The 26,767-nt window shown below is 41.0% G+C and overlaps 2 protein-coding genes and 1 non-coding gene across 4 annotated transcripts in view; 1 reads left to right on the plus strand and 2 right to left on the minus strand.

The window, feature by feature from the left end:
- Nucleotides 1-738, minus strand: part of Ttc19 (tetratricopeptide repeat domain 19) — a 28,755-nt gene extending 28,017 nt beyond the window's left edge. Inside the window, 2 exon segments of the mRNA XM_078042937.1 lie at nucleotides 19-414; nucleotides 417-738. Coding sequence (XP_077899063.1) covers nucleotides 19-414; nucleotides 417-732 — 712 coding nt within the window. The 5' untranslated portion in view covers nucleotides 733-738.
- Nucleotides 242-13,665, plus strand: LOC101961118 (uncharacterized). Its single transcript, XR_013436379.1, has 6 exons — nucleotides 242-537; nucleotides 1,364-1,546; nucleotides 4,103-4,124; nucleotides 6,565-6,667; nucleotides 13,240-13,344; nucleotides 13,456-13,665. It is a non-coding gene; the product is annotated as an uncharacterized LOC101961118 (transcript).
- The window catches only part of Adora2b (adenosine A2b receptor), a 30,045-nt gene continuing 14,309 nt past the window's right edge, over nucleotides 11,032-26,767 (minus strand). The window contains exons 2-3 of one of the 2 annotated variants that reach the window (XM_040269591.2): nucleotides 16,856-17,440; nucleotides 11,032-14,232 (exon numbers count right to left, since the gene is read on the minus strand). In XM_040269591.2, the coding sequence (XP_040125525.2) occupies nucleotides 14,229-14,232; nucleotides 16,856-17,440 (589 nt within the window). In that variant the 3' untranslated portion in view covers nucleotides 11,032-14,228. Of the gene's footprint in view, nucleotides 14,233-16,034; nucleotides 17,441-26,767 lie in introns of those variants that run through there. The other variant, XM_005340822.3, reaches the window with a different exon arrangement.

Here is a 26,767-nt window from a genome sequence, read left to right on the forward strand (position 1 = left end):
CCGGCCCGCGCCCCTCACCTGCCAGTAGCGGCAGCAGGCCCGGGCCGCGGCCGTGCGGCGCAACTCGGGGTGGCGGCACCTCCATCTCGGGCCCGGGGCCTCCTGCTAGCCCGGGGAGCAGGCGCGCCGAGTAGCCCCGGTACCGCCGCCCCGCGGCCCGCAGGAGGCCTAAACCCCGGCTCCAGCTCAGGAGCCGGTACATGCTCCCGCCGCGTCCTCTGCGCACTGCAGGCCGGTCGGATCCCGGGACGCCCCGCCCCCTGCGCAAAGGGTTCGCCGGATTGGTCGGGCCATTACGTCCAAGAAGGCGTCATCGTTGCTTTCCGCATGCGCGATGACGTACACCGACGTCACGGTCTCGCCCCAACCCTAGTGGCGGCGGGATTCCTTCGCAGGTTATCGTAGCAGATCGGAGTTCGGGGGCCTAAGATCTTGTTGAAGAGAATGCAACCTATGGCATCATGGCTGTCACGTTACCCGCGGTCGTAGAGGAGCTCTTGAGCGAGATGGCCGCGGCAGTGAGGGAAACCGCACGAAGTACGGGTCGTAGGCCGTGCGTGGCTGCTTTTTGGGCCGCGGAACACTTCGAGGGGGTCGGGGGCGCCAGGGCCCACGGGCGCAGGGTTCCGGGCCCCACCCGGGTGGGCGCTGTGAACTGCTCGAGTTTTTTCCCTTATCTCTAAACTCCAGGCTCGTGGAAAAAATAAAATTAAATAGAAACATTTCGGTCATAAAAGTCAGATCCATTTAACAGATATTTAAGGAACAGTGCAGGTGGTGGCACTCCTCCCGCCGGGAGCGAACAGGCCAATGAGGACAGAAGCTCTGGGACAAGCGTTGAGTACGCGTGAGAGGGGCTTGGGAGGTTGAAAGGACAGAATCCTATAGTGAGTAATGGAAAAGCTCTGAATTTCGAAACTCTGAATTTTAAAACATAATTTTTCTCAAGTCCTAATGTTAACTTTAAAAACTCTTCATATACTTTGTTCAGAAAGTAAATACCTTAAGGTCACAAACCCAAATGCATATGCTAATTTCTGGAGTAAATCTGGATGCTCTAAAAGTCTTTCTTCCGGGGACCAGCAGAGGGTGCTTTATGCCTATGTCACTAATATCACGGAGCCAAGATCATCTCAGCATTACAAATTTAAAAAAAGGATATTTCAAATCAAAATGTATGGACTATTTGAACTACTCTTCCAGTGTAAAGATGGCCACTCTATAAACAAAAGCCAAATTAGGTTTCAAGACTGCCATTGCTTATGTACTTGCATGGCTTTTGTGTGCTTCAATATGGGTTATTTTGCATTACTGTTTTTAAAAGACTGAGAAAAGTAAAGCAACTTTTGTTTTCTCATTTCAGTCAGAATTTACTGAGGGTTAAACGTCCTGATTCCAGAAAGGATGGGGGGAAAGCTAATGTATTGTCAGTTCAGTGTTTCTTGTCTAAGCTTGAACCGTCTTGAGAGTTCAAAATGGAATCAACTTTTACTGGAGTATGTCAGAATGGATTAAACCTTAAGTCGACAATCTTGAAGGGGACATAGTAAGTGCTATTGACACTCATGGCTGAGATACAAGGACCACTGACATTTAATCATGTTTATTTTTTAGCAGACTTGTTTTTTAGTCTTAGAAACTTCCTTAACCCCCATTCTTCAGTGCTAATAGTTTTAAATAAAGATTCAAAGCTTGTGTAAGGATATGTAAACTAGTTGTAGCTGAGCCATGTAGGAAATTAAGATTACATTTCCTGTGTTACTTTTTGGTTCCCCTGGAGTTGCAGTTGTCTTGGTTTGTTTAGTTTTCTGTGTATTTATCCATAATTCAACCCCACATTCTATCAGTGTTCTAAATCTCTACTCAACATGTTCAAATGAAAAAGGTGTTCATCAATTTCATTTTTCTGAAGAAATCTCTCCTAGAGCGTTCTGACTTGTCTAATATGAATTGGCTGATCTCATCTGTCTCCTGAGATCTCCCTTCACCATTATTATCCTGGGAATTCTCTTTACCTATGTTGGGCCTTATATTTAGTATATCCTACAATTTTCTTTTCTTGGTTTTCTACCTTATTTTATGGAGCATAAGCTCTTGTAGCTTCGTGAAGAAGGGGATGAAAGGGTGTGAGATGTACTTTTTAAAGCTTAGCATGTCTGAAAGTTTTTCTGTACTCATACTTAATTGATAGGTTGGCTAAGTGTTAAATTATATGTTGGAAATAATATTTCTTGAGACATCTGAAAGCATTATTATGCTATCTTCTATCTTCTAGTGTTTCTCCTGATTTTTTTATGTGGCTTTTATTTTTCTGGAAGTTGAATCACACTTGTTCCTCAGTATCATTAGAGGATTGGTTGCAGGACCTCCTGTGGACATCACCAATGCTCAAGTTCTTTATTTAAAATAGCATATAACCTATACACATCCTCCCATAAACTTTAAATCATCTCTCAATTACTCATAATGTTTGGTACATGTAAATGCTACATAAGTAGTAGTTATAATGTATTGCTTAGGGAATAAAGATAAGAAAAAAATCTACATGTTCAGGTACAGGCACAGAGAATATTTTTCCAAATTTGTTGTTTGTTTTGGTTTTGTTTTTAATCCAAGGCTGGTTGAAATATGGAACCATATAAAATCTATGGATTTGGAAGCTCAACTGTATCTTCTCTTTTATGACCAGTTTTTTAGAATCTTCTGATGAGAATTATTTTTTATTTTTCACTCTACCATGTGGGCACTCAGTGGCCCCTTTCAGACTAGGAATTCATATCCTTCAATTCTGGAAAATTTTCAAATTGGATTGACAAGTTTTGTTTTTTCCTAGTGTTTCCATTATTCAGTTACTGAATGCCCTTTATTGTTCCTTTGAGTGATGTACAATTTCTCATATATTTCATTTTTTAAATTTTCTCCACTTCCTAGGAACTTTCTTTAACTGAATCTTTCAAATTCCTTTTTTTAAAATTTCTGCTGTCATATTTACAATTTTTTCCCCTGAAGATCCCTTTATTATATCTTGTGCCTGTTTTACAGTTGCTTTGCTTGTTTTTTTCTCTGATAATATTGATAGGTGTTTGAAATATTTTCTCTTCGAAGTTTTTTCTCTAATTAGTTTGCTTCTGTTTGTTTTGTTCTCTTTTTTCCTTTGTTTCCCAGTAATTCTTAGTTGTTTAGAATGTTTAAGTGTGAAGACTCTGGATATAGAAGAGCTTATGGATGGTTAATGTCATTGTCATTGTTTTTACTAGGCTAGTTGGGGAAAACATTCCAGTGTCATTCCTCTTGGCTTGGTCAGAGTCCCCAGGAAAGACTGCCCAAAGGGTAAAGCCTGATTGTATTACAAGAGCCATATTGAGGAAGAGAGCATGAGGTCCCCTGTTTTTAATGTGACACCTTAGCTCCATTGTATGTACCTGGAATTTTCCTCTAGTTCAGATAGCGTATGTTTGAATCTCTCCAGAAAATGAACCTAGTCTTTTGTCAGAGTGCAAAGACAGCAGCCATCTATAGCTACGCCGTAGATTACTTCTTAAACATATATATTTATACCTTTATTTTATTGATTTATATGTGGTGTTGAGGAGGATCAAACTCAGGGCCCCACATGTGCCAGGCAAGCGCTCTACCGCTGAGCCACAACCCCAGCCGTAGACTTTTTGTTATCTTAATGTCCCTGATTGATACTAGCCTCCAGAAAAATCTGGTACTACCAATTTTGAGAATTTCTTTTTTTGGTGGGGGATTGAGGGGAGTAAGGTAGAGGAGAAGTATTGGATTCTGTAATTAAATCAGGTTGGTGGTTGACTCTCCCCCACTGCTAGCCTAGGATTCAGTTTTTTCAGATCTTGTGAATTATTTTTCACTCTTCTATCTACTTCCAGTTTATCTTAGTGTTGTTTCTTCCTGCCTTTCTCATTCTTGGGAGTTTATGGGTTTTTTTTACTGTTTTAGGCGGATTTAGGGAAGGAACAAAATTATATACATAGGTTCAGTTTGTCATTTGTAAGTCTTTTTGATGGTAGTCAAAAGATTTTTTGTGTCTGTGGTCACTAGTATAACATAATTAACTTTTTTTTCTATTCCCATTTTACAGTTCCTGATGAGCATCTGTCATCGTAAGTACACACACACATTGTTGTGCTTTGATTTTTTTTTTTAAACTCTAGTATATTTTAAGGGCCAAATCTTTATCAATTCTTAACTTTTTTTTTTTTTTATGGTGCTGGGGACTGAACCCAGGGCCTTGTGCATGCAAGCACTCTACTGATTGAGCTATATCCCCAGCCCTTGATTCTTAACTTTTAAAACTAGTCTTACTGAACTAGTTAACTACTAAATATTTTTCACATGATTTTTAAAAATCTCAGATGAATAGCCAACAACATTATACAAGGCGTTCCTATATTGCCCTATTTGCAACTCTTCTTTAACACCGTTCTATAAATTAAACCTGTTCCACTGGCACATAAAAAAAAAAAAATTAGAAGTATACCTGTCTTCAAAGAAAGACAAATGTGGGACTGAGGTTGTGGCTCAGCAGTAGGGTGCTTGCCTCCCACGTGCGAGACCCTGGGTTCAATCCTCAGCACCATATTAAAAAAAAAATAAGTGAAATAAAGGTGATATGTCCAACTACAACTAAAAAAATATTTTAAAAAAAGACAAATGTTATTTCCAGGTGATATCACTATTAAAAAAGAGAGAATTAAAAATGGCCAATTATTTTACAGAAATCAAAAATCATTTAATCTGATTTATAATTCAATAAATTGTGGATGGAACTACTAAAAAAATGTCCAAGAATACAATTACAATCTCAATAGCAATAAAAAGAATACAAAATCCAAGAATACAATTACAATCTCAATAGCAATAAAAAGTAAAAGCTACCCAAGAATAAGTGACGCTTAATTGTTTTTATTTTGATTTTTGGTGGTACTAGGGATTGAACCCAAGAGCATAACCACTGAACTACATCCTCAGCCCTTTTTTTTTTTTCTTTTTTGGGAAATAGGGTCTCATTAAGTTGCCCAGGCTGGTCTCAAACTTGAGATCCTCCTGCCTCAGTCTCCCAAGTAGCTGAGATAACAGGAATGTACCACCTTGCCCAGCTACCAGTAATTATCTTAATGGTAAGGAAGTAGAATTTAGGAAAATGCTTTAACCTTTTCTCTATTTCTCAGATTTTTCATAAGAATTACACATTATTATAAGAAAAATTAATTACCAATTTAAAAACAAAACGGGCAATCATAAAAAATGCAAATAGCCAAAAATGTTGCAGAAAAATACAAAATAAAGATAACTGTTCATCTTTTAAAACTGGAAACCACAGAAGAAATTTGGTAGAAATATGGAGAAGGGCATAACTGAAACCTTGCTGGTAGGAATGTACATTGGAAAGTAAACTTGGCAACAGGAAATAATAGCTTTTAAAACATATTCTTTGACCTAGATATTCCACTTATAAGAATATATCCCAAGGAAGTAATCATGGTTCTTCATAAAGATTTTACAGTGAGAATATTAATCCAGTATTGTTTATGGTAGTAAAACAAAAACGCTGAAAACAATCTATCCAAAAGAGTTGGGGAGAATAAAAGTAAAAATCTTTGTAACCATTCTTTGTTCAAGAGATGCTTGCAGTAGGTTCTAAAGAAGACAAAGCAGGTTTAAAATTTTTCTAATGTTAACTGTGATTACCTTTGATTATTTTTACCATGTTTTATTGATTTTTTTATTGACTAAATCTTTAACATGTTTAATATAAAAATTTTAAAGAGCTCTTTCCTATTCTTTCAATAGTTTTGCACCTTAGACTAGTAATATAGAAAAACGAAGTAAGTTATTTTTTAATTTCTAAAACACTAACATATAATATGTATGTGTATGCATAATATATGTATACATGTGTATATGTGTGCACATACATTCTTGTATAATAAAATCAGGAAGGAAACCAGTAAATATTTGGGGCTAGAGATAGGTAATACTCAGTGATAAAGAATGTGCTTAGCACCTTTGAGGCCCTGCATTGAATTCCCAACACATAAACACACAGAAAAAAAGAGAATGGAAACACTACACAGAAGTATAAAAGAGGGCTTCATTATCAGTATAAGTTACTCCTTTTATTAAAAAAGAACATCTGAAATAAATGAACAAGAATATTAATATATATTAATTCTAGGGAGCAAATGAGTCCATGGATTTTGCTATATTATTTCCTGTTTTTCCAAATTAAAGTGAATTTTTTTTAAATGCTGAGAATGAAGAGGGCAGGATAGCTCAGTGGTAGAGTGCTTGCCTAGCATGCATAAGTGGGTTCGATCCCCAACACTGTCAAAAAAAAGAAAAGAAAAGAGGGCTGGGATTGTGGCTCAGTGGTAGAGCATTTGCCTAACATGTGCGAGGCCCTGTGTTCAATCCTCAGCACCACATAAAAATAAAGAAAGAAAGAAAAGAAAAGAAAGTACTGAGGATAGTGAACCTTTGGGTCAAGTTACTAAGGTGACTGGCAATCAGCCCTTCTAATCTGAAGCCTCCATTTCCCAGGCTGAAGTTTATCTTTGGCTCATCAGCCATTCAAGCCTTGGACCTAGTTGATCGACAGTCCATCACTTTAATCTCATCGCCCAGTGGAAGGCACATTTACCAGGTAATAAGTCCAGAAGTGGGATAATCTCAACAGAAACCCTTAGGATAGAATGTTTTCATGTCTCTTTGGAAGCTGATAACCAGCTTGAAGTATTTCCTAACTGTTGAAAAGGTTTTGACCCATTTTAGTAAAGTTAACATATTAGTGATTTTTTAAAATGTGTATGTACTTATTCAAAATTGATAAAACTGCATATTTATAGCATAAATGGTGTTTTGATATATGTGTACCTGTGGGATGACTAATTCAGGCTATTAACATGTCCATTACCTCAAATACTTATTGTTTTGTAGTGAAACCAACTTAAAATCTACTCTTAGAAAATTTCAAGTATACAATTCATTGTTGTTAACTGTTATCATCATATTGTACAGTAGATTTCCTGAACTTATTCCTCCTGCCTAACTGAAATCTTGTGCCCTTGAACCACCATCTCCTCCATCCTTCAATCTCTTAGTAACCATTCTTCTCCTTTTTGAGTTTTGAATTTGACTGTTTTTGATTTCACATATAAATGAGATCATGACTGAGTATTCCATCTTTTTGTGTCTGCCTTGTTTCATTTAATATACTATCTCCAAGCATTTTAGTAATTAAAAGAAATATTTCCAAGAAATATTTTCAGTACCAGCAATAATGTAGAAAGCCTTTCTGGTCAGGTCTGATAGAGTATAGTTTAATATTTTTTAAAATATTTTTTTAGTTATAGAACCCAGTGCCTCACACTTGCAAGGCGGACGCTCTACCTCTGAGCTACAGCCCCAGCCCAACTTTTGCTTTCTTACCATTGATAATAGAGGCACATCCTCCCCATAAATTTATAGATATTTATATCTTGTTCATAGTCATGATCTTTCAAATTGTTGTCAATAAATATTTATCAAGGGTCAAACTGCTGAATACAGTTTACTTGGACCTTAGTTTTGCTCTCTTCAAGCTTATGATAGGGATAGATAGATTTGTGAAGTAGCAGCCTCTTATCAGACTCTGAATTACTTTCATGTGTTATTGATTATTCCCACCACAAGACTGCAAAGTATATTTCTGTAGGAAACTTAAATGAAGAAAAGTAAAGTAACACGCTGGGGTTATGGCTCAGTGGCAGAGTGCTTCCCTAGCATGTGTGAGGCACTGGGTTCGATTCTCAGTACCGCATATAAATAAATAAAAAATAAAGATCCATCAACAACTAAATTCTTTTTAAAAAAGTAAAGTAATAGTTGTATCTGGTTACCTCACATTGCCTGTTCTATAAACTGAGACGAGAATAAAGACTATATAAATGGCAGACAAAAGTGTTACTCCTCCTGGCTATGTGAAACAAAGGTAAAAGCAGCTGGGGTTGGGCTAAGGGACTCTTTTTTTTTTTTTTCTTTCCTGGTACTGGGGATTGAACTGGGGGGCACTCAACCACTGAGCCACATCCCCATCCCTATTTTGTATTTTATTTAGAGACAGGGTCTCACTTGAGTTGCTTAGGGTCTTGCCATTGCTGAAGCTGGCTCGGAACCCAAGATCCTCCTGTCTCAGGCATGCACCACTGTACCCAACTTAGGGAAAGGACTCTTAGGAAATAAAAATATTGGCAGTGGTTCAGAGTTTTGTGTCTGGCTTCAAAGCCATCAGCTCTTATTTGTTTTCCAGGCTTTGCTAAAGACCAGAACATGAGAATAGAATTTTTTCATTGTTTAAATTCTGTCTTGTTTGGTTTTTTTACAAATAACTTCTCGGAGCTGAGACCAGTTAGTTAACTCTCATTGAGAGACCACATCAATTAATTCTTAGGAAGTGAATGACTTCAGCAAAGAAATAGGTGCCTTTGCTCAGTGAATTCACTTGCCATTCTTCATTATAGCATAACTTCCTTGACATGGCAGAGTCATCCTGTGTTTCCTCATTAAGGAGAATAGAGTAGTGTTGGATGCTATAGATAAAACTATTGAATAGTATTTTCCTACTCAAAAGAGACTGCCTAGTAGGAAATTCTGACATGGTGAACTTACAGATATATACTCAGTCACTAAATGTATTATTTATACATGAATAGGTATTTCTGTAATCTTTTCTGATATTTTATGTTTGTTTTGTTTGTTGTTTCGGGGGTAGAGTACTGGGGATTGAACTCAGGGGCACTCAACTCAACCACTGAGCCACATCCCCAGCCCTATTTTGTATTTTATGTAGAGTCAGGATCTCCCTGAATACTTAGCACCTTGCTTTTGCTGAGGCTGGCTTTGAACTCACAATCCTCCTGCCTCAGCCTCTCAAGCCGCAGGGATTACAGGTTTGTGCCACAGCACCCAGCTTTATATTTAGGGTTTTTTTTAAATATATATGTATATTTTTTATTTGTAGTTGGACACAATACCTTTATTTTATTTATTTATTTTTATGTGGTGCTGAGGATTGAACCCAGCGCCTCACACGTGCTAGGCGAGTGCTCTACCAGTGAGCCATAACTCCAGCCCCTATATTTAGTTTTTATGTGACTTAGATACCTGAAACTAGAGGGGTCCTTCACATTTTCCCCATGTCTTTTAGTTTTGGAATTTTGGTCTCAGTTCCATTATCAGCATAACATTTAGCCTGGGCAAGCAGATGTCTGGCTGACCTCTAGTTCTGTGATCTGATCATTAATTAAAATGTTCAAGTTGTTTAAAATATTTTAATTATTGCTGATGTCTTGTTCCTCCAGTATTCAGTGTGACTTGTTTAGTTTTTGTCATTCACATCCTATATTACATTCCATTGCTTTGTTAGTCATAAAAAACGCTAACTTTCTAGAATTGTGACTATCAGCCTGGAATTTGAATTAAATGAGTCTGAAGAAATCTTTATAACCCCTCAGGTTAACCTTAGTGGTTGCATTGTATAGTACTATAGTAAGAATTTGGTTTAAGTTGGGGGGGGGTTGTAAAAAGATAAAAGCTGAATTGGACACTGCCTTGTCTTTCCACAAGAGAACTTTTATTCCATATGTCAACCCTAATATTATTACTGTCCACCAGATGTAATGTGTACTTATTCTAAAAGTCATCATTTTGTTGCTATCACCTGAGCTGCTTTTTAGAAACTTTGGCTCAGTTTGAGAAGGGGTGGCAAAATTATGCAGTAACAATGACCTCCAAATCTGAAAGGCTTTAAAGAAACAAAGTTTTACATCTCATTCATGCTATACATCCATCAGGGGTCAACTGCAGCTCTGCTCCCAGGCACCTTCACTTAGGAATCCTAGTTAGTAAACCCACCCCTATTGTGGAACTCAAAGAGAAGAAGGCCTGTTGTGCTATAATTTTTAACATTTCTGCCTGGCTATTCATATTTTGCTGGCTAAGAAGCAAGTCACATAGCCAGTCTGTATTCAATAGAACAGGAATGTATAATCCTTTTTCCAGAGAGAAATAATACAGCTTACTGCTGCAAAGTATCATAAGAGGCTTGTAGTGGGCATAAAATAAAGCTGTACCCATGAATGTGTGACCATCTATGTGGGTCACCTCTTTAGAACCTAACTGAAGTCCTCCAAGCAAAGTTCCTACAAGTCCAATCTGAGTGTCCTCTTCTATGTATGTCCATTTTTTAAAAATCACACCACTTCTGAGGATAAACATTCCAAACTCTGAGTGGAAGAACTAGGAGCAATTCCTGTAAGAGGAGGTCATTTTTCATTGAAGGGTGAAGAAATTAAATTTTCCCTAAGGTCGATTTCCAGTTCTAAACAATTCTAACTCAGATTTCTGCCTGATTATTGGGTTCATTAGTTGTCCACTGCTATGTACGGTACATACTGCCTCTAGCAGTTAAACATTTTACTTTGAGTCTTAGCCAGCCTGTGAAAGGAGCGGACAAGGGAGCATCTGCAGAATTTATCCCCATCTTTAAGTCACCGGGCATTATTTCAACATAGTTCAGGAAGTATTCTAATAGATAGGGGCCCTGCAATAAGAGGGAAACACTGAATCATTCAAGTTGATGCAGAATTCCAGAGGCTTATGCCTGAGTAAGTTTATTTCTAGAGAGAAAAGACACAGGAGGTAACTAAAGGAAGAATTCTAAAGTTTTATTCTTTGGTAGTAATTTGGAAACCCAAGAATTATTCATGTCTCTGTTGGATGTTCGTTTTCTTTAGGATGAAGGAGGAAATAATCTGCTTTAATTTTCCTTCTTCAGTTAAGCCTTCCAGATGCACTAGGTAAATTTCTCTGTTCATACTTAGTGATGTAGGTGATAGATATGTTCATATAGGAAATTTATGTAGTGCTGAGGATTGAACCCAGTGCCTCACGCATGCTTGGTGAGCACTCTACCACTGAGCCCCAGCCCAAGATGTGTTTTTTTTTTTTTTTAAAGAGAGAGAGAGAGAGCATTTTTTTAATATTTATTTTTTTAGTTTTCGGCGGACACAACATCTTTGTTTGTATGTGGTTCTGAGGATGGAACCCGGGCTCATGCATACCAGGCGAGCGCACTACCGCTTGAGCCACATCCCCAGCCCCCAAGATGTGGTTTTAATAACTAATTTAAACCGAGGCTAAAATCTTTAATGGTTACAGCAGGCATCTTACCCAATCATTGGCCATTCCTGGAATTCTAGGAACCCCCAAGGAATTCTGCTGATTTTGTCAAAAAACTTTACCAAGATGGCTCTGTCAACCAGGTGAGGTGGCACACACCTGTAATCCCAGCTGCTCAGGAGGCTGAGGCAGGAGAATTGGAAGTTTGAGGGCAACTTGGGCAACTTAGTGAGATCCTACCTCAAAATCAAATTTTAAAAAAGGGCTGGAGATGTATATGTCAGTGGTAGAGCCCCCATAGGTACAATCCCCACCCCCACCCCAAAAAAGATGGCTGTATCATGTGAACCAGTGAACACATGATACAAAGAAACACACATTTGAATCTGCTATTTCTGCTATGGTTAAAGCCTTATCTGTTGCTTAATTCTCTGTGGGGAGAAAGAGAAAAGATCCTTGGATGGGAAATTATATGACAGTATAGTTTAAAAAAAAAAAAAAAAAAAACCTGTAATCCCAGTAGTTCGGGACATAGGATGTAGGAGGATCATAAATTCAAAGGCAGCCTCAATCACTTGGTGAGACTTTATCACAAAATAAAAAAAATAATAATAAAAAAAAAAAGGGATGGGGAAGTGGCTCAGTTGTTGAGTACCCCTGGGTTCAATCCCTGGTACCAAAGAATTTTTTTTTTAAGTTCTGTGATTTTTTAAATTTAGATTAGTGTCTTCAAGCCTCTTCAAGCCTAAATATAATCCGAAGGCCCTCTGACAAATAATCTTCTAGTTTGGAAATTAACTTAAGGAATGAAACTTTGTTAGCCTCCCACCACTGTAACAAATATCTGAGATAAATCAACTTGAAAAGAGGAAAGGTTTATTTTGTTTCAGTTTCAGAGGTTTCAATCCATGGTTGCTTGGTCCTGTTGCTTTGGGCCTGTGACAGCAAATTATATACATGGCAAGAATATGTGGTGGATGAAGCCTGTTAACTTCATAGTAATCAGAAAGCAGAGAGAAGAAGGGTATAGGGTCCCAATATCCCCTTCAAGGGCACAGTCCCAGTGACCCAACTTACTCAAACTAGGCCCATTTCCTAAAGATTTTGCCACCTTCTAGTAGTGCCACAGACCAGCAACCAAGCCTGTAATACCTTTGAAGATCCAAACTACAGTAAACTAACAAAAAGGTTTTGACTATTTGGTGGAAAAAAGACCTCCAACAGATTTTTCCAGTCAGGAATGAGGCTGTAGCTCAGGGATAGAGCACCTGCTAGCCCTGTTTCAATCCCCAATACAGGGCATGGGAGGGGATACAACACTAAATTTGTTCAGTCACACCACTAACAGATCAGATTGTCCCTTTACCTGTCCTTTGTGTTCTTTTGACTGCCACCAAAGCTTTCTGTTCTTAGACTGAGCCTCTTAACAACCCCACATATATCTACATCCTCCTTCCATCCTGCTAAAAGAGTGAGCAGATCTGGGCTTGCCTCTTTTCCGGAGACCTCCATCCTGAGCAGCTGAGTCATCCCTTTTGCAGGATTCTTTATATTCTCTCCACCCTCAAATGTTTTTCAAAAGCCCATTTCTACTTTCTTCTGAAACCTATCTTGCTTCCTGCCCAACCACTCACTCTGTACCTGTTTTCACTCTTTTCAGGTATGTGGTGGAAGCTTCAGAAACTTACATACATGCTGTGAAATACCAAATGTTAAGAAACCCCACAATAAAATGAGATTTCCCCTTCACACCTTGATAGTCAGCACATGGAGTAGGCCCTATGAATCACTAAGTATAGGAACAAATGGTTTGTGTGGATGGTTGAACTAGCCTGAAACTCTTCAGTTCCACTGTCCTAAAGGGTGAGAACTGAGAGGTAAGGAGCAGTTTGCATGCTCCAGGAAAAGAAGTTGAGTTTCCCCTTCTATGTAAAATAGTACTGCATTTCTTTCCAGTGCAGTTTGCAGAGACTTTGAATCGTTAAATGGTTAAAGGGAAAGAGATGGCACCCAGAAGCACACCTTCTGAGAGCTGATCTATCTATCCTTTTTTCCTAGGTACTAGGAAGTTCTGGCAAAACATACACATGTATGGCTTCTTGTCATTACTGTTCGTGTCCTGCATTTGCCTTCTCAGTGCTGCGAAAGAGTGAAAGCCTACTGGTAAGGATGGGGAAGGCTCTTGCCACCGCAGTTAGGTTAGGAGATAAATTGCTAGCCCTTATTTAATGGTTTAAAAGTTGCACAAAATGGGAATTTATTTTTTTCCTCCAGTACTGGAGATTGAACCCAGAGGTGCTTACCACTGAACTCCACTCCCAGCCCTTTTTGAGATAGGATCTTGCAAAGTTGCTCAGAATGACCATGGATTTGCAATCATACTACCTTAGTCTCACAAGTAGCTGGGATTACCAGTATGTGCCAACATGCCAAGCCACAAAGTGACAGTTTTACTGTATTAAAATAAATAATTTATTTCCTTGACTTCAGTGATTTTTATTTATTTATTTATTTATAGATTTTTTTTAGGCTTAGCCTACCAAAATGTCCTTTATAGAACTACATTGGTTTCTTGCTTTTTTATTTGAAAGGTCACAGCTTTGGGGAGGATAGAAAGGCAGTCCTGGAAGTTGGCACTGGGAACATAGATGGTCCAATAAAATTTGAAGCTAATTGTATGTTGGCAACTTGTATAACCCCAACTCCAGCCATGAGGTGTGGCTTCCTCCTACCTGTAAGACAGCTTGGTGCTACACTCAACCTTCACAAGGGGCAGGAATGCCTTTTGTCTGTCCCTCTCAATCTGATTCCCGCGGAGTCCAGAGCATTAAGCAAGAGCAGGACATATTCACACACTCCTTATCGCCTCTTGGGAGAAGGTCACTATTTCTCAGTCTTGGCAAAGAAGATAATGGAGTCTGGCATATCCGCATTCTTCCCTTCATTTTACTCTGTTAACTTCTTAAACATCTTGGGAACTGGATGCCAAGTTGGGTGTCCCATTGTTCAAGAGGCCGCATTCATAGCTCATGTACCATAAGTATATATCACCTATAAAATAACAGGATTAAATGAGGACCTCTTCAAGATCTGAAGCTGTGTTCTGTGACATAGGTCCAACTGCATCATCTCCCCAGAGTAGCAGACAGGCTGGGATATGCCAGAGTTCTACCACAACTCCTCCCTGACCCTCAGCACTGCCCCTGAAGTATATAACAGTGGTTAAGTGAATAGACTATAGGTTCTGAGCATATGGTTAAAATGGAGTTAATACCTGTCCTCATGGGTAGCTGTCAGATAAGTGAGATAATCCGAGAAACACTGAACAACATAGTACCTCGAGGAATGTTAGCCATTGCCTTCCTTTCTAAAAGGAAGGAAGAACCTAACTGAAAGCACAGCAAACTTCCTTTTCCTTTCATATGATGGTAGGAGAAGTAGACTAGCCAGTCACAGCCCTGCTTGTTCCTAATATGTCTTTATGTTTTGTGTTCCAGTGTAAGCATCTCTTGGCAGTTTATCTTAGTCAGGTTATGAGGACCTGTCAGCAGTTAAGTGTCTCTGACAAACAACTGACAGACATGTTATTGATAGAGAAGAAACAAGAAGCTTAAAAAGTACAGATGGAATATCATTGTCTTTCAAAATAGAAATCCTATGGAGAAATGCATTCAACCTGTCATGGTTCTCAAGGAAAAGAATTGAAATGGATCTTCCAGAGACTTGTGTTACTCTCCCTTTTCATCCTGGATTGCAGGACGAACTCTGGGAGCTGTGGGCTAGGGAGAGTGTGAATATGGTTTGGAGCCTGTGACATCTTCCCATGAAAAACCTGAATCAGCCTCTGAGCCACTTGGGCAAAAAAATGTCCCTGGATGGAATTAAGCATTGTAACCTGAAATAAAGTCCAGTAACATGCTGTGTCCACAATTAGTTAGCTTCTTAAGTGACTGAATTAGTAGTAATTCTTTAAAGGCAAGGGTGGCTGGTCAAACTGAGTTGGAGCAAGTTTAGATGAACAGGTATTGGTTCTTTTCCTGGGGTCCAGAAAATTACTCAGCAATAATAAAAGATCAGAGCAGAGAGATGGCCAAACAACAGTAAATATGAAAGGATTCTCACCTTCTGATATATGTGGCTCTGATGCCAGAGCAGCTTAAGTGGACTGTATTGCTAGTGATGCAGCCTCTATAACAAGGCCAGAGCTGGGTTTATTCTGCTTGTATAGCAGGGCCTTATAACTGGACAGACAAAAGGACAAACTTCAAATCATGTCCTGGAAAGAAGCTGTAGATACCAGTAGGGATTTTGAGTCTGAAGAATAAATTTTAAAAGGGTGAGGGTGGATAGGAGACCCAGATGGACCCCAAGAGAGAACAAGGAGCAACAGTAGGATAAGGATGAAAACGAGACAGGCTTCAGCCCAGCACAAGAACTTCTTAATAAGTAAAGCAAATAAATAAATAATAAAGTAACAGCTAGAAGAGGTTCGGAGAGGGACAAGGATGGCTGGTCTCTGCAGGGGTTCATAAACCTGCACTTTACTGGAAAGGCAAGCAATGGATAAGCAGATAAAATAGATGATTTTCTAGCCTAGGACACCCCCTTATCCCTGGGCCCCCTAAACACAAGGTATTAGTGAATGAATGCTGCAGAAAGCCCAGGGCCATTCTAGTTGCAGTGCTGTTGTGGTTGACAGAGTCTCATTATGTTGCAGTGTAGAAAAATAAAAAAATCTACCAAGACTTGCTACTTCAGAAACATACAAAGAGTATTAGCCTGTCCTTACAAAGCACCCTTCAGATCATAGACAATGGCTATACCTGTGAGCAAGGTAATACAGCATTCTAAGCTAATTTTTAAAATAAAAGTTTTATTGCACTGAATATACATACACAATTACATGATTTTGCTTAGGAAAATTCTCACACTCTTGAGTTCCAACAGTTTTGCCAAACTTGAACTTAGGAGAGAAATAAAATTCAGTACCTAGCTCTAAAAGGGGGAATCCAGTAGAGGAGGGAACCCTGTTTGTCCAGGTTCTTCCTCTAGAGTACAGTTGTATATAGAATAGAATGGAGCCTAAAATTGTTACTTGATGATAATTCTGCTTAAGAATTTAGGAGACTATCATCCCCAGATTAATACAGCAGTTTCTTGATTAAAGAATTACATTTTTAGTATTCTTGGTAGCCTTTCTGGGAACAAGTTTACATTAGAACAACCAACTTTTTATTCTTCCATTGCCTTTAAGTTAAAAAATATTTGCATTAAAATAGTTCACAGTATTCACAGTAAAAGAGTTTCAGTCATTTTCTTCCATGAATCAGGCAGACTCAAAAATAAAAGTCTTTTAGAATCCATTCAAGCCATCGGCATCATCCACACAATAAGAGCAGCTGAACAATCATAAATACATTTGTTGACACTTAGAGTCTACTAACAGCATGTACATATTAGCTAGATATGTGGTAACTCCAGACAAGTGCTCAGAAGAGAGCCCAGATGCTTGGGAGGTGTAGCTGTCTTTCACAGGATCAGTCAATCGTATCCTATCCTTTGGAGGCTTTGGCCTCCAAGAGGCCAGAGCCTGGGTCATAGGCCCACACTGAGTGCAGGTTGTGGCCCAGCCTGCCCATTCCCGCTCTTGCCATCCGCCTGGCAGAGAACATACCTGGAGATGATTTTGTGAAAAGTATAGCGGAAGTCTCGGTTCCGATAGGCATAGACCATGGGATTGACCACTGAATTGGCATGTGACAGGAGAATGGCCATGTTCATGGCCCACTTGGGCTTGTCCTTAGCCTGAGCTGGCTGAAAAAGAGTGAAACAGTTGATGACATGTACTGGTAGCCAACACAGAGCAAAGATCCCCACAATCATAGCCAGGGACTTGGCGGCATGGATCTCCCGCTGGAGGGTAGTCCTGGAGTGGTCCATCAGCTCCATGCGCTGCAGCTGCCTGCAGGCCACCATGAAGATCTTGATGTAGATCACCAGCATGATGAGCAGTGGGGGCAGGACACATCCAAAGAAGTTGAAGTACACCATGTAGCTCATGGGGACCACATTTTCAAAGAGACACTTCACAAGGCAGCAGCTCTCATTCATGGTTCCATCCCAGGACTCCGTGCAGTTGTTGGTGGCACTGTCTTTACTGTTCCACCCCAGGAATGGAGTCAATCCAATGCCAAAGGCAAGGACCCAGAGCACTGCGATGACTCCTCTTGCTCGGGTCCTGGTGACCAAACTCTTATACCTATTCAAAAAACATCATCTGATATGGTCAATTTACAGTACTCTGCAACCAAAGCCCGAGAGCTCACCTCTGCTTTTATTCCATGGCCCTTCCGCCCTAAAAGCCTGTCAGGTTCACCCACCAGAGCACCATGGCCAGTACTCACAATGAGAGAGACAAGCAAGTATAAGCAGAGCTTGTTAGTAAGATTTTCATTCATTTCTATTAAGTGACAAAGGACCATGACGAGGTATAGATACCTTTAAGGGGTAACTGTCATGACTTCAGTACCAATCTTTAATCTAAGTCTTCTGTAAGATGCTGCTCTAGGTAGTTGAGATAACATCAGTGAAAAGAACACACAAATCCCAACTCTGCTAAAGGTGAAGGGACCTACATCCTAGCAGGGGAAATAATGAATAAATAGTATGGAGATGCATGTGGTATAAAAAAATGAAGAAGCACAATGAGGAAGGTTAGGACTGGCAGGGACAGAAGTTTTCAAGGGATTGGTCAAAGGAGGCTTCATTGATGAGGTGACACTTAAACACAGGCATAAGGAAATGAACACTGGAGTCCCTGGTACGAGGTGGCACTGCTTGTGGCTCTAAGCAATAATCTTTCTCCCACAAATAATACAGGTAGTTTGCTTCAGACAATGTGCAGGATCATTTCCGAGTATCTCTACAAATTGCTGGCAAAGAAAAGTTCCAGCAATATCCTCTCTGTAGAGCACTGCTAGCAGTGGATTTGATAAAAATTTGGAAATACTATTAACTGGCCCATAATACCTATGTAATGTATAAATTGTACTCAATGTAATGCATTAACTAAATGAAATAAAATTTTTCTGTAACCTCTTGGGAGGGAGGAAACTAGAAACTAACTTGATTCACGGTATCTTAAGACTTGTCTATGAGAAATATCCAACTTACTTTGCCTGCAGGGCAAAGCTCTCAGCGGGGCCTGCAGAGCCCTCTAGGCCTTCGGACCGCCTCTACGGTGCCTGCCTTTCCTAACTGATGGTTCCTTTCTGAATCATGCTGTCCTCAACAACAGCCAAAAGACCTATTCGTCTTTCAGTGATCACTTCTTTTCCTAATCACTTCTTTGGTAAAAGGTGGATACTTCACTCTGGTCCCAGACACACACTTATAATAGAGCCTGCTTATCTATTACATATGTTTTGCCTCAATCAGAATGTCAGTCTCCTAAGGACCGGGACCATGTCCCTTTGTACTGGGATTCCCAGACCTAACACAGTGCCTCCTTAATAAAATGGTCATTTTATATTCATTCGTTATCTGAAAGATTCTGCTTACTAGTAATACTGCTTACTGGGGTCTTGGCCTCATACTGTGTGTGTGTGTGTGTGTGTGTGTGTGTGTGTGTGTGTGTGAGACTAGGAATCGAACCTGAGCCACAACCCCAGCCCTTTTTATTTTTGAGACAGGGTCTCACTAAGTTGCTGGGGCTGGCCTTGAACTTATGATCCTGTTGCCTCGGCCTCCCTAGTTACTGGGGTTATAGGCGTAAACCACCACCCCCGGTACCTTGTAATTCACAGTAATCTCTAATCTCTTTTTATAGTAAAGGCCCTCATTTGTGGGCCTATACTATAAATGACCTGCTAGGCTCAGTTGCTCACTGAATCTTTCTTGGCCAGTAAATCTATTTCTAAGCCTTTCTGCTTCTTTCATTATTCAGGAAAGTAAAGCCTTCCTTTAAAAAATCTTATTCCTGGTGGCTGGGATTGTGGCTCAGCAGTAGAGCGCTCGCCTAGCGTGGGCGGGACCCAGGTTCGATCCTCAGCACCACATAAAAATAAATAAATAAAGGCATTATGTCCAATGACAACTAAAAAAAAATTTTTTTCTTTTAAATAAAATTAAAAATCTTATTCCTTGCCATTGCCTCACCAAAGATGTGAATAACACAACTAGTCCCTGTAGGATAACAGAGAAACTTAAAGGCCAAGCACTTGGAATCACAGGATCCAGCTCCGTGAGGCAGCCCACTCCCCAGCCCTGCCCTTTTCAAGACTCAGCTATAATGAGTTGAGCACAGCTGATTACAGGTCAACCCTGGCAGATGGATTCTATTTGGGATATACAAATTATGGCACTTTCATTCTCTTGTTGGTGATTAGTCTGAGGTTGACAGTGAGATAGTTTAGACCAATGAGACATAAAAGTCTGCTAGGGGACCTCCAGGAAAGCTTGTATTTCCTAATAAAAGGAGAAAGACACATAAAAGAAGCTCTACCTGCATGCCTCTCTCTTTCTGCTTCTGATATCCTTGTAGGGGGTATGATGCCCAGAGCTACAGCATCCACCTTGTGATCCTGAGGCACAAGCCTGAAGACAAAGTAGAAGGAAGGGAAGAACCTAGCTCCTTGAGGACATCTTTGAATAACTAGACCAACCCCAGAAACGTCATAGATCCACATTCTTGGTTTTTTTTTTAATATTTATTTTTTTAGTTGTAGTTGGACTCACTATGTGGTGCTAAGGATCAAACCCAGGTCCTCATATGTGCTAGGCGAGCGAGCGCTCTACTGCTGAGCCACAACCTCAGCCCCACTCTCTTGTTTTAAGAGATAATATCTTGATTGCTTGTACCACTGTTAGGTATTCAGTTATCTGCAGCCCAAAGCATACTAACTGGAGAGATTTTTTTTTTTTTCTAGTCCAACTTTTTTTTTTTTTTTAGGTGTAGATGAACACAATACCTTTATTTATTTTTATGTGGTGCTGAGGATCGAACCCAGTGCCTCACAGGTGCTAGGCAAGTGCTCTACCGCTGAGCCACAACCCCATCCCTAGTCCAACCTTTTTTATTTCACATGCAAAGTCTTTGAATATAATAAGCCAGTATGAAACAAAGACCAGAAGCTAAGCCCATACTCTCAGGCCTGTGTTCTTGACACTGCATCATACTGCCTCTTATTTTTATATTCAAGTCATATTAGATACAAGGTAGCCGATACAAAGAGTGCTCATGGCGGTAGCTTCCCAATAGAATCCAACAGGAATTCACCCACATTTGAACTCAAAACTGTTAGATCCTGCACTTGTAAAGAACTATTTTTATGCCAAATTGTCTTGGATAAGGAAAGAAAAGATTCCATCAGGTGAAGAGTTAGCCACAGCTTTCTCAATGAAACCCCATCGCTACCTCTCTTCCCTGTTGGTTCATTATTTCATTCATAGAATTCCTCCTTGCTACCAAACAACTTGTGAGGCACTTGAAACCTAATCTCTGTCCTCCTGAAACACAGACTCATGAAAGAAACAAGTAAACAAGTAAGCATACAAATATGTCAGTCATGAATTGAGACGGGTTTGGCCACACCCAAATGAACATGATGCAATGATAGAAGAGAAACAAGGAGACCTTATTATATAGGTTGCCTGGAAAGGCTGCTGTTAAATCCAAAAGCAAATAGATGACAAGGACTGAAAATTCTGAAAAGCAAAACATTCCAGGCAGGATAGCACATACTAAGGCTTTCAGACAAGAATGTTCCCCCAAGGCCGAGCGTGAGGCTGAAGCAGGAGGACCTTGAGTTCAAAGCCAGCCTCAGCAAAAGCAAGGCGTTAAGCAACTCAGTGAGACCCTGTCTCTAAATAAAACACAAAATAGGGCTGGGGAAAGAGACTTAAGTTCCCTCAAGAAGCAAAAAGAAAATGTGAATGAGCCTAAGATGGGACAGGGACCAGTTCATATGCCACAGGGAGCCACTGCAGGCTTTAAGCAAAGGAATGGTACCAGCATATATTGTATAAAGCTCATCTGGTCACAAGATGGAGATTGGATTTTAGGGAAGCAAGAAGAGAATCAGAAATCATTAGGGGACTATTTCAGTAGTTGATTCTAGAGAAGATGTTGACTTAGACCAGAGTGGTAATAAGCAAGATAATATAAGTGGATATTCACTTTGGAGATAGAACCAACAGGTCTTGAAAATGGATCACATGCTGGAAGATAAAGAATCAAGGATGATTCCTAAGAGTTTATATTACTGAACCAGAAAAAAGATTAAGAAGAGTGTAAGGGCTGGGGACATAGCTCAGTTGGTAGAGTGCCTGCCTTGCATGTGCAAGGCCCTGGGTTCAATCCCCAGCACCACAAAATAAATAGATAAATGAGAAAAAGCCAGGCAAGGTGGCACATGCCTATAATCCCAGTGGTTTGGGAGGTGGAGGCAGGCGGATCGTGAGTTCAAAGCCATCCCCTGCAAAAGCAAGGCTCTAAACAACTCAGAACCTGTTGCTAAATAAAATACAAAATAGGGCTGGGGATGTGGCTCAGTGGTTGAGTGCCCTTGAGTTCAATTCCCGGTACACCCCTCCCCCCACAAAAAAAGGTGAGATGCAAGGAGATTAAGGTCAAGAAAATGGTGGATGTCAGTAAACTGACTCGTAAGAAGATGCAGGAAAAAGGGACCGATTATTAGAGAAGCGAAGACTGTGAGGAAGTTGGAGGGTCCAGGGCACATGTGGAGAGACACTGTCACAATTGTGGTAGAAAGAAGTAGGACAGGGCCAATCCAGAGAGGGTAGAGGTTTGACGGTAACAGGACGGGCAGCATCTCCTTCAAGAGCTGTTTTCACCTCAGTATGAAGAAAGTCAGCTAAGGGAGAAAGGAGGAGGCCAGGATGCCAGGTTGTCATCCCAGGTAGTGGGAGATGAGCCTCCTTGTGGTCCTAATGGTGGTGCGGCTCTTATGGTTGACAAGGCTCAGGCTGTGACCATGGCAGTGGAGCTGAGGAAGAGGGAAAGATTGAGGACGTGAGGGAACACACTCTAGGGTGCAGGATGCTTGAGCCAGGTCGGTAGTGAAGTCTCCAGGAATGGTGATCACCACAGAGAGTGACAGAGAATGCGAAGCCAGATGACAGCAATGAGGGGCAGTATGTTTGGACAATAGGAACTTCAAAAATGGGGGTCTTTTCTGGGGGTTGCAGGGATGGGGAAAATATTCTGGAAAGAGAAGTGGAGGGAAAGGAGAGCCGCAGCCCCAGTCCCCACCTGAGGTCCAGGGAGTAAGTGGCAGTAAGGGAAACCGCATTCTTCGGGCAACAGCAGGTCTTGGTGGAGGACAGATGGTGGTGGAAGGTCACAGAGGAAGTGGAAGACACTCAGGGATCTGGTGATGCTCAGAGAGCACAGGGCTTGGGAAAGAGAGGTGGGACCTTGAGTCACATTAGTCAGGGTAATATAGAGCAATGTGGAGTTGAAGGTTAACATTTTCTCAGGACCTGGAATACTTAGCTAAAGCTAAAATATACAAGCCGCATCTCCATTTTCATCTTCAATGTTAAATAAGAAAACAATGGGTTCTCCATCCATTTCTCCATCTAAATTCTCCCTAATTTTCGATTCAAACTCCTTTCTAATTTCTCCCTAACTGGCACAGTTTTCCATGCCGTCAGCCTTTGAACCACATGAGCAGATACAAACTTTTGGGGAGAAATATCTGCAGACCCATCTTTCCCAGCTGTCCAGAGCCATCCAGAACACAGAGCCACCAGGGCCTGAGCCCCTGCTCTTTGTAGAAACCAAGGCTTGGAGTGATTAAATGGTTTGTGCAGTGCCACTAAATTTTGCTGATACCAACCCAATCTAATCTGATTATAGTTTTGCCCAAAGTGGTCGTTTTCCTGCTTAGGAACCCCCAGCTCTTCAGTGCTCATCTAACAAATCTCAGCTTCCTCTCTACCCGGCCACCCCTCTGTATAAGCTGCTTCATTTTCTTCCCCAGACTTATCTGCCCTTGCCAGAGCTGCCTGCAGGTTCCAGAGAGCCCCCGCGCTCCAGGCAGCCACAGGGGAATGAGACCTCTGCTACTCTGTTAGGAGGTGGTCCTCAGGTAGCCAACAGAGACGCAGGCTCTTTATTCTGCTGGAGAACATGACCACCCTTCACGGATGCTGCCTCCACATGAAAAAGGGTTGAGCTCTAAAGACAAGACTGTTAGCACTGGAGCTCCTCTAGCTCCAAGATGGCAGAACAGTTGGTCTCCATGGGACACCCAGGTCCAAAGAAGGGGACTGGGATGCTATAGGAAGCAAGCCATTCCCCTCTGCAATTCACAAAATGCTGGGAGGTTGTCCTGGACTGCAATCTGCCTGTGCTCTCTCTCACCTCCCACTGTGCTCCCTTCTCTCCCAGAATGCCTGACTCCCTCCCCGGCCCCCGGCCCTGTGGGCTTCAGCTTCATTCCCTGCGCATATGTCTATCTCCCCAAAACATTCCTGGAACATACAGGCCATATCCTGTTCCCTGGCCCTGGGCCCGGCTGCTGCTTTGCTGCAGAGGACGCTGGGCACAACTGCTGCCTGAGAGCAAATGACAGGAGACAGAGGAGTGAAGGCAGAAAACACAGGCAGCTTTATTATTCCAAACAAGGCGTGCACAAGCCCAGCTTTTGTGGGCCCCCATTGAGGGGTGTTCTAGGGAAGTCCACACTCTGGGAAAGAGCTGTGCCCCTCCACGGTGCATCCATCTCCTTATAAGGAGCTCATTAGCTAAGCAGATTGATTGGAAAAACAGTCACGTGGAGGGAGTCAACAAAAGGGAACAGTGTGAATGCTGAGGTTACATAACAAAGGGGAACGTAGAGCTGCATAACAAGTGCTGGCCTACTTTGGGGGCAGGGTCCTCTGGCTTGGGCTCGGGGCCTACAGCTCAAACCAGGCCAAGTTCTCAGCCCTAGAGCCCAATCCGCAGCTCTCAAGGGTGCTCCTAGTTTTAAAGAGGCCCAGAGCGGTTACCCTGGACAGTAACCCTGAGCTGAAATGTTGGTTCTCCTGCAAGCTGCAGATGCAAACTGTAGTGCAGATAGAATAGGTACAAAAAGCACTTGATGAATGCAAACTGCTAAGTAAACATACTGGGTTCTAGTGCGGCTTAAAGCTATTGAGGGACTTTTTAAATTAATATTTGGTCTTGCTCACAAGTTTCCTTCCTCTGTAAATACAAACATCTCTGCTACAAAGCCATACATACATACTTAAAAAATATCATGTTCTCTAAAACTGCACACAAGTGGCAGGACTTACAGGAAAAATGGGGTTAGGGCAGTCTACTCAAATGGACCTGATTTTGTAACTACAGCACTGACAGGAAGTCATTTGGGCGACTGGCTGCCGTCATGCATAGTAAAAATTTGCTAGAAAAATCTGATGGAGATCCTGATGAAACCTATTAAAGCAAGGCAGAGGGGTGTCATAACTTGCTTTAATAAGTTTCTGAGGAAAGGAGCTGTTTTTATGTTCCTTATCCCTGGGAGCCGCTGGGGCACCTGCTGCACATGGGTCAAACAACTTTTTCCCTTCCTACTGAAGACTGTAGAATTACAGTCTCTCACTATTCCACTTCCTCTGCCTAGGCAAAATCATACATGAACCAAATCAAACATCCTTCCCCTATTTACCTACCACATGTGAACTAATTCACAATACAAAAATGTATCTGGAAGCAGAGCAGTTTGGACTGAAGTACATCACTGTGCTCCCTAGTCCCCCATGATTGCCCTAAGCACCCCATGTACCCAACCATATAACTTCATGTTCTATCTCTTCCCAGCTGAACAAGCTTCTTGGTGATAGACTCTGTCTTGCTCACCATTGTGTCTAAGTCACCTAACACTGTAACAAGTAAATGCTGATAGAAAACCTCAGTTTATGCGGAAGGACCAGAATAATAATAATTATTATTATTATTATTATTAGTTGTTGATGGACCTTTATTTTATTTCTTTATTTATATGTGGTGCTGAGAATCAAACCCTCACACTTGCAAGGCAAGTGCTCTACCACTGAGCCACAACCCCAGCCCCTCTGCCTTTTTTTTTTAATAAGGGATAACTGGTCTTTTTTGTTTATTTTTAGTTTAGATGGACACAGCTACACAACCAGGCAAGCACTCTTCTACTGAGCCACAACTCCAGCCCCCAGAATTCTTTGTATGTATGTGTAACGTCCATTTAGTTAGAAGCTCTAATTAAAGCAAGGCCTGGGGTCTTGACATGGTTGGCGCTCCACCTTACAGACCACAAGCAGCAGACATGAGTAGCTACTTCCCTTTTTTCACTTTTCCCATGGAACCAAACTAAAAGGGTTTTTAAAAAGTATTACAGGCGAATATATACAAGGCCCTGGGTTCCATCTCCAGGGCTGCAAAAACTAAATATATTTTTTAAAAATAAACTATGGGGCTGGGGATGTGGCTCAAGCGGTAGCGCGCTCGCCTGGCATGCACCACATACAAAGATGTTATGTCCGCTGAAAATCTACAAAAAAAAAAAAAATACTCATAAACTGGACTGGGGCTGTAGCTCAGGGGCAGAGCATTTGCCTAGAATGTGTGAGGCACACCAGGTTCAATCCTTAGCACCACATAAATATAAAATAAAGACATTGTGTCCACCTAAGAAACTAAAAATTAAATATTTTTTTAAAAAAAGAAAGACATGCTGTCTATCTACAACTACAAAAAAATGTTTTTTAAAAAAATACTGATAAACAGAAAAAGAAATAGGAAATTGGAACAGCACTGTATCTATTAAAGAAGTAGAATTCTTGGGCTGGGGTTATGGGGTAGCGCACTTGCCTGGCATGCGTAAGGCACTGGGTTCCAGGCTCAGCACCACATATAAATAAATAAGTAAAGGTCAATTAACAAATATTAAAAAAAAAAGAAGTAGAATTCTTAATTAAAACCGTTCCCGGCCAGGTACAGTGGCGCACGCCTGTAATCCCAGTGGCTAGGGAGGCTGAGGCAAGAGGATCGCAAGTTCAAAGCCAGCCTCAGCAATTTTGTGAGGTGCTAAGCAACTCAATGAGACACTGTCTCTAATAAAATACAAAACAGGGTTAGGGATGTGGCTCAGTGGTGGAGTGCCCCTGAGTTCAATCCCCCATACTCCCCCCTCCCCCCCAAAAAATTCACACACACACACAAACAAAAACCCAAAAACTTTAGACCCAGAAGGTATTGTCACTAATGAATTCCAGCAAAAGTTTAAGGAACAGCTGGGCATGGTGGAACAGGCCAGTAATCCCAGCTACTTGGGAGGCTAGGCTGGAGGATCCTAAGTTCCAGGCCCACCTGGGCAACTTGGCAAGACTCTGTCTCAAAAAGAGGCAGGTCGGGGTGCTGGGGCTGTAGCTCAGGGGTAGAGTGCACGCTAGCATGCATGAGGCACTGGGTTCGATCCTCAGCACCCCCATAAAAATAAAATAAAGATATTATGCCCACTTTTAAAACTAAAAAACAAATATTTAAAAAAGAAATTTAAGGAACCAATAAAACCATTCTTTTTTTTAATATTTATTTTTC

This window comes from Ictidomys tridecemlineatus, chromosome 3 (assembly GCF_052094955.1).
Source record: "Ictidomys tridecemlineatus isolate mIctTri1 chromosome 3, mIctTri1.hap1, whole genome shotgun sequence".
Lineage (NCBI taxonomy): Eukaryota > Metazoa > Chordata > Mammalia > Rodentia > Sciuridae > Ictidomys > Ictidomys tridecemlineatus.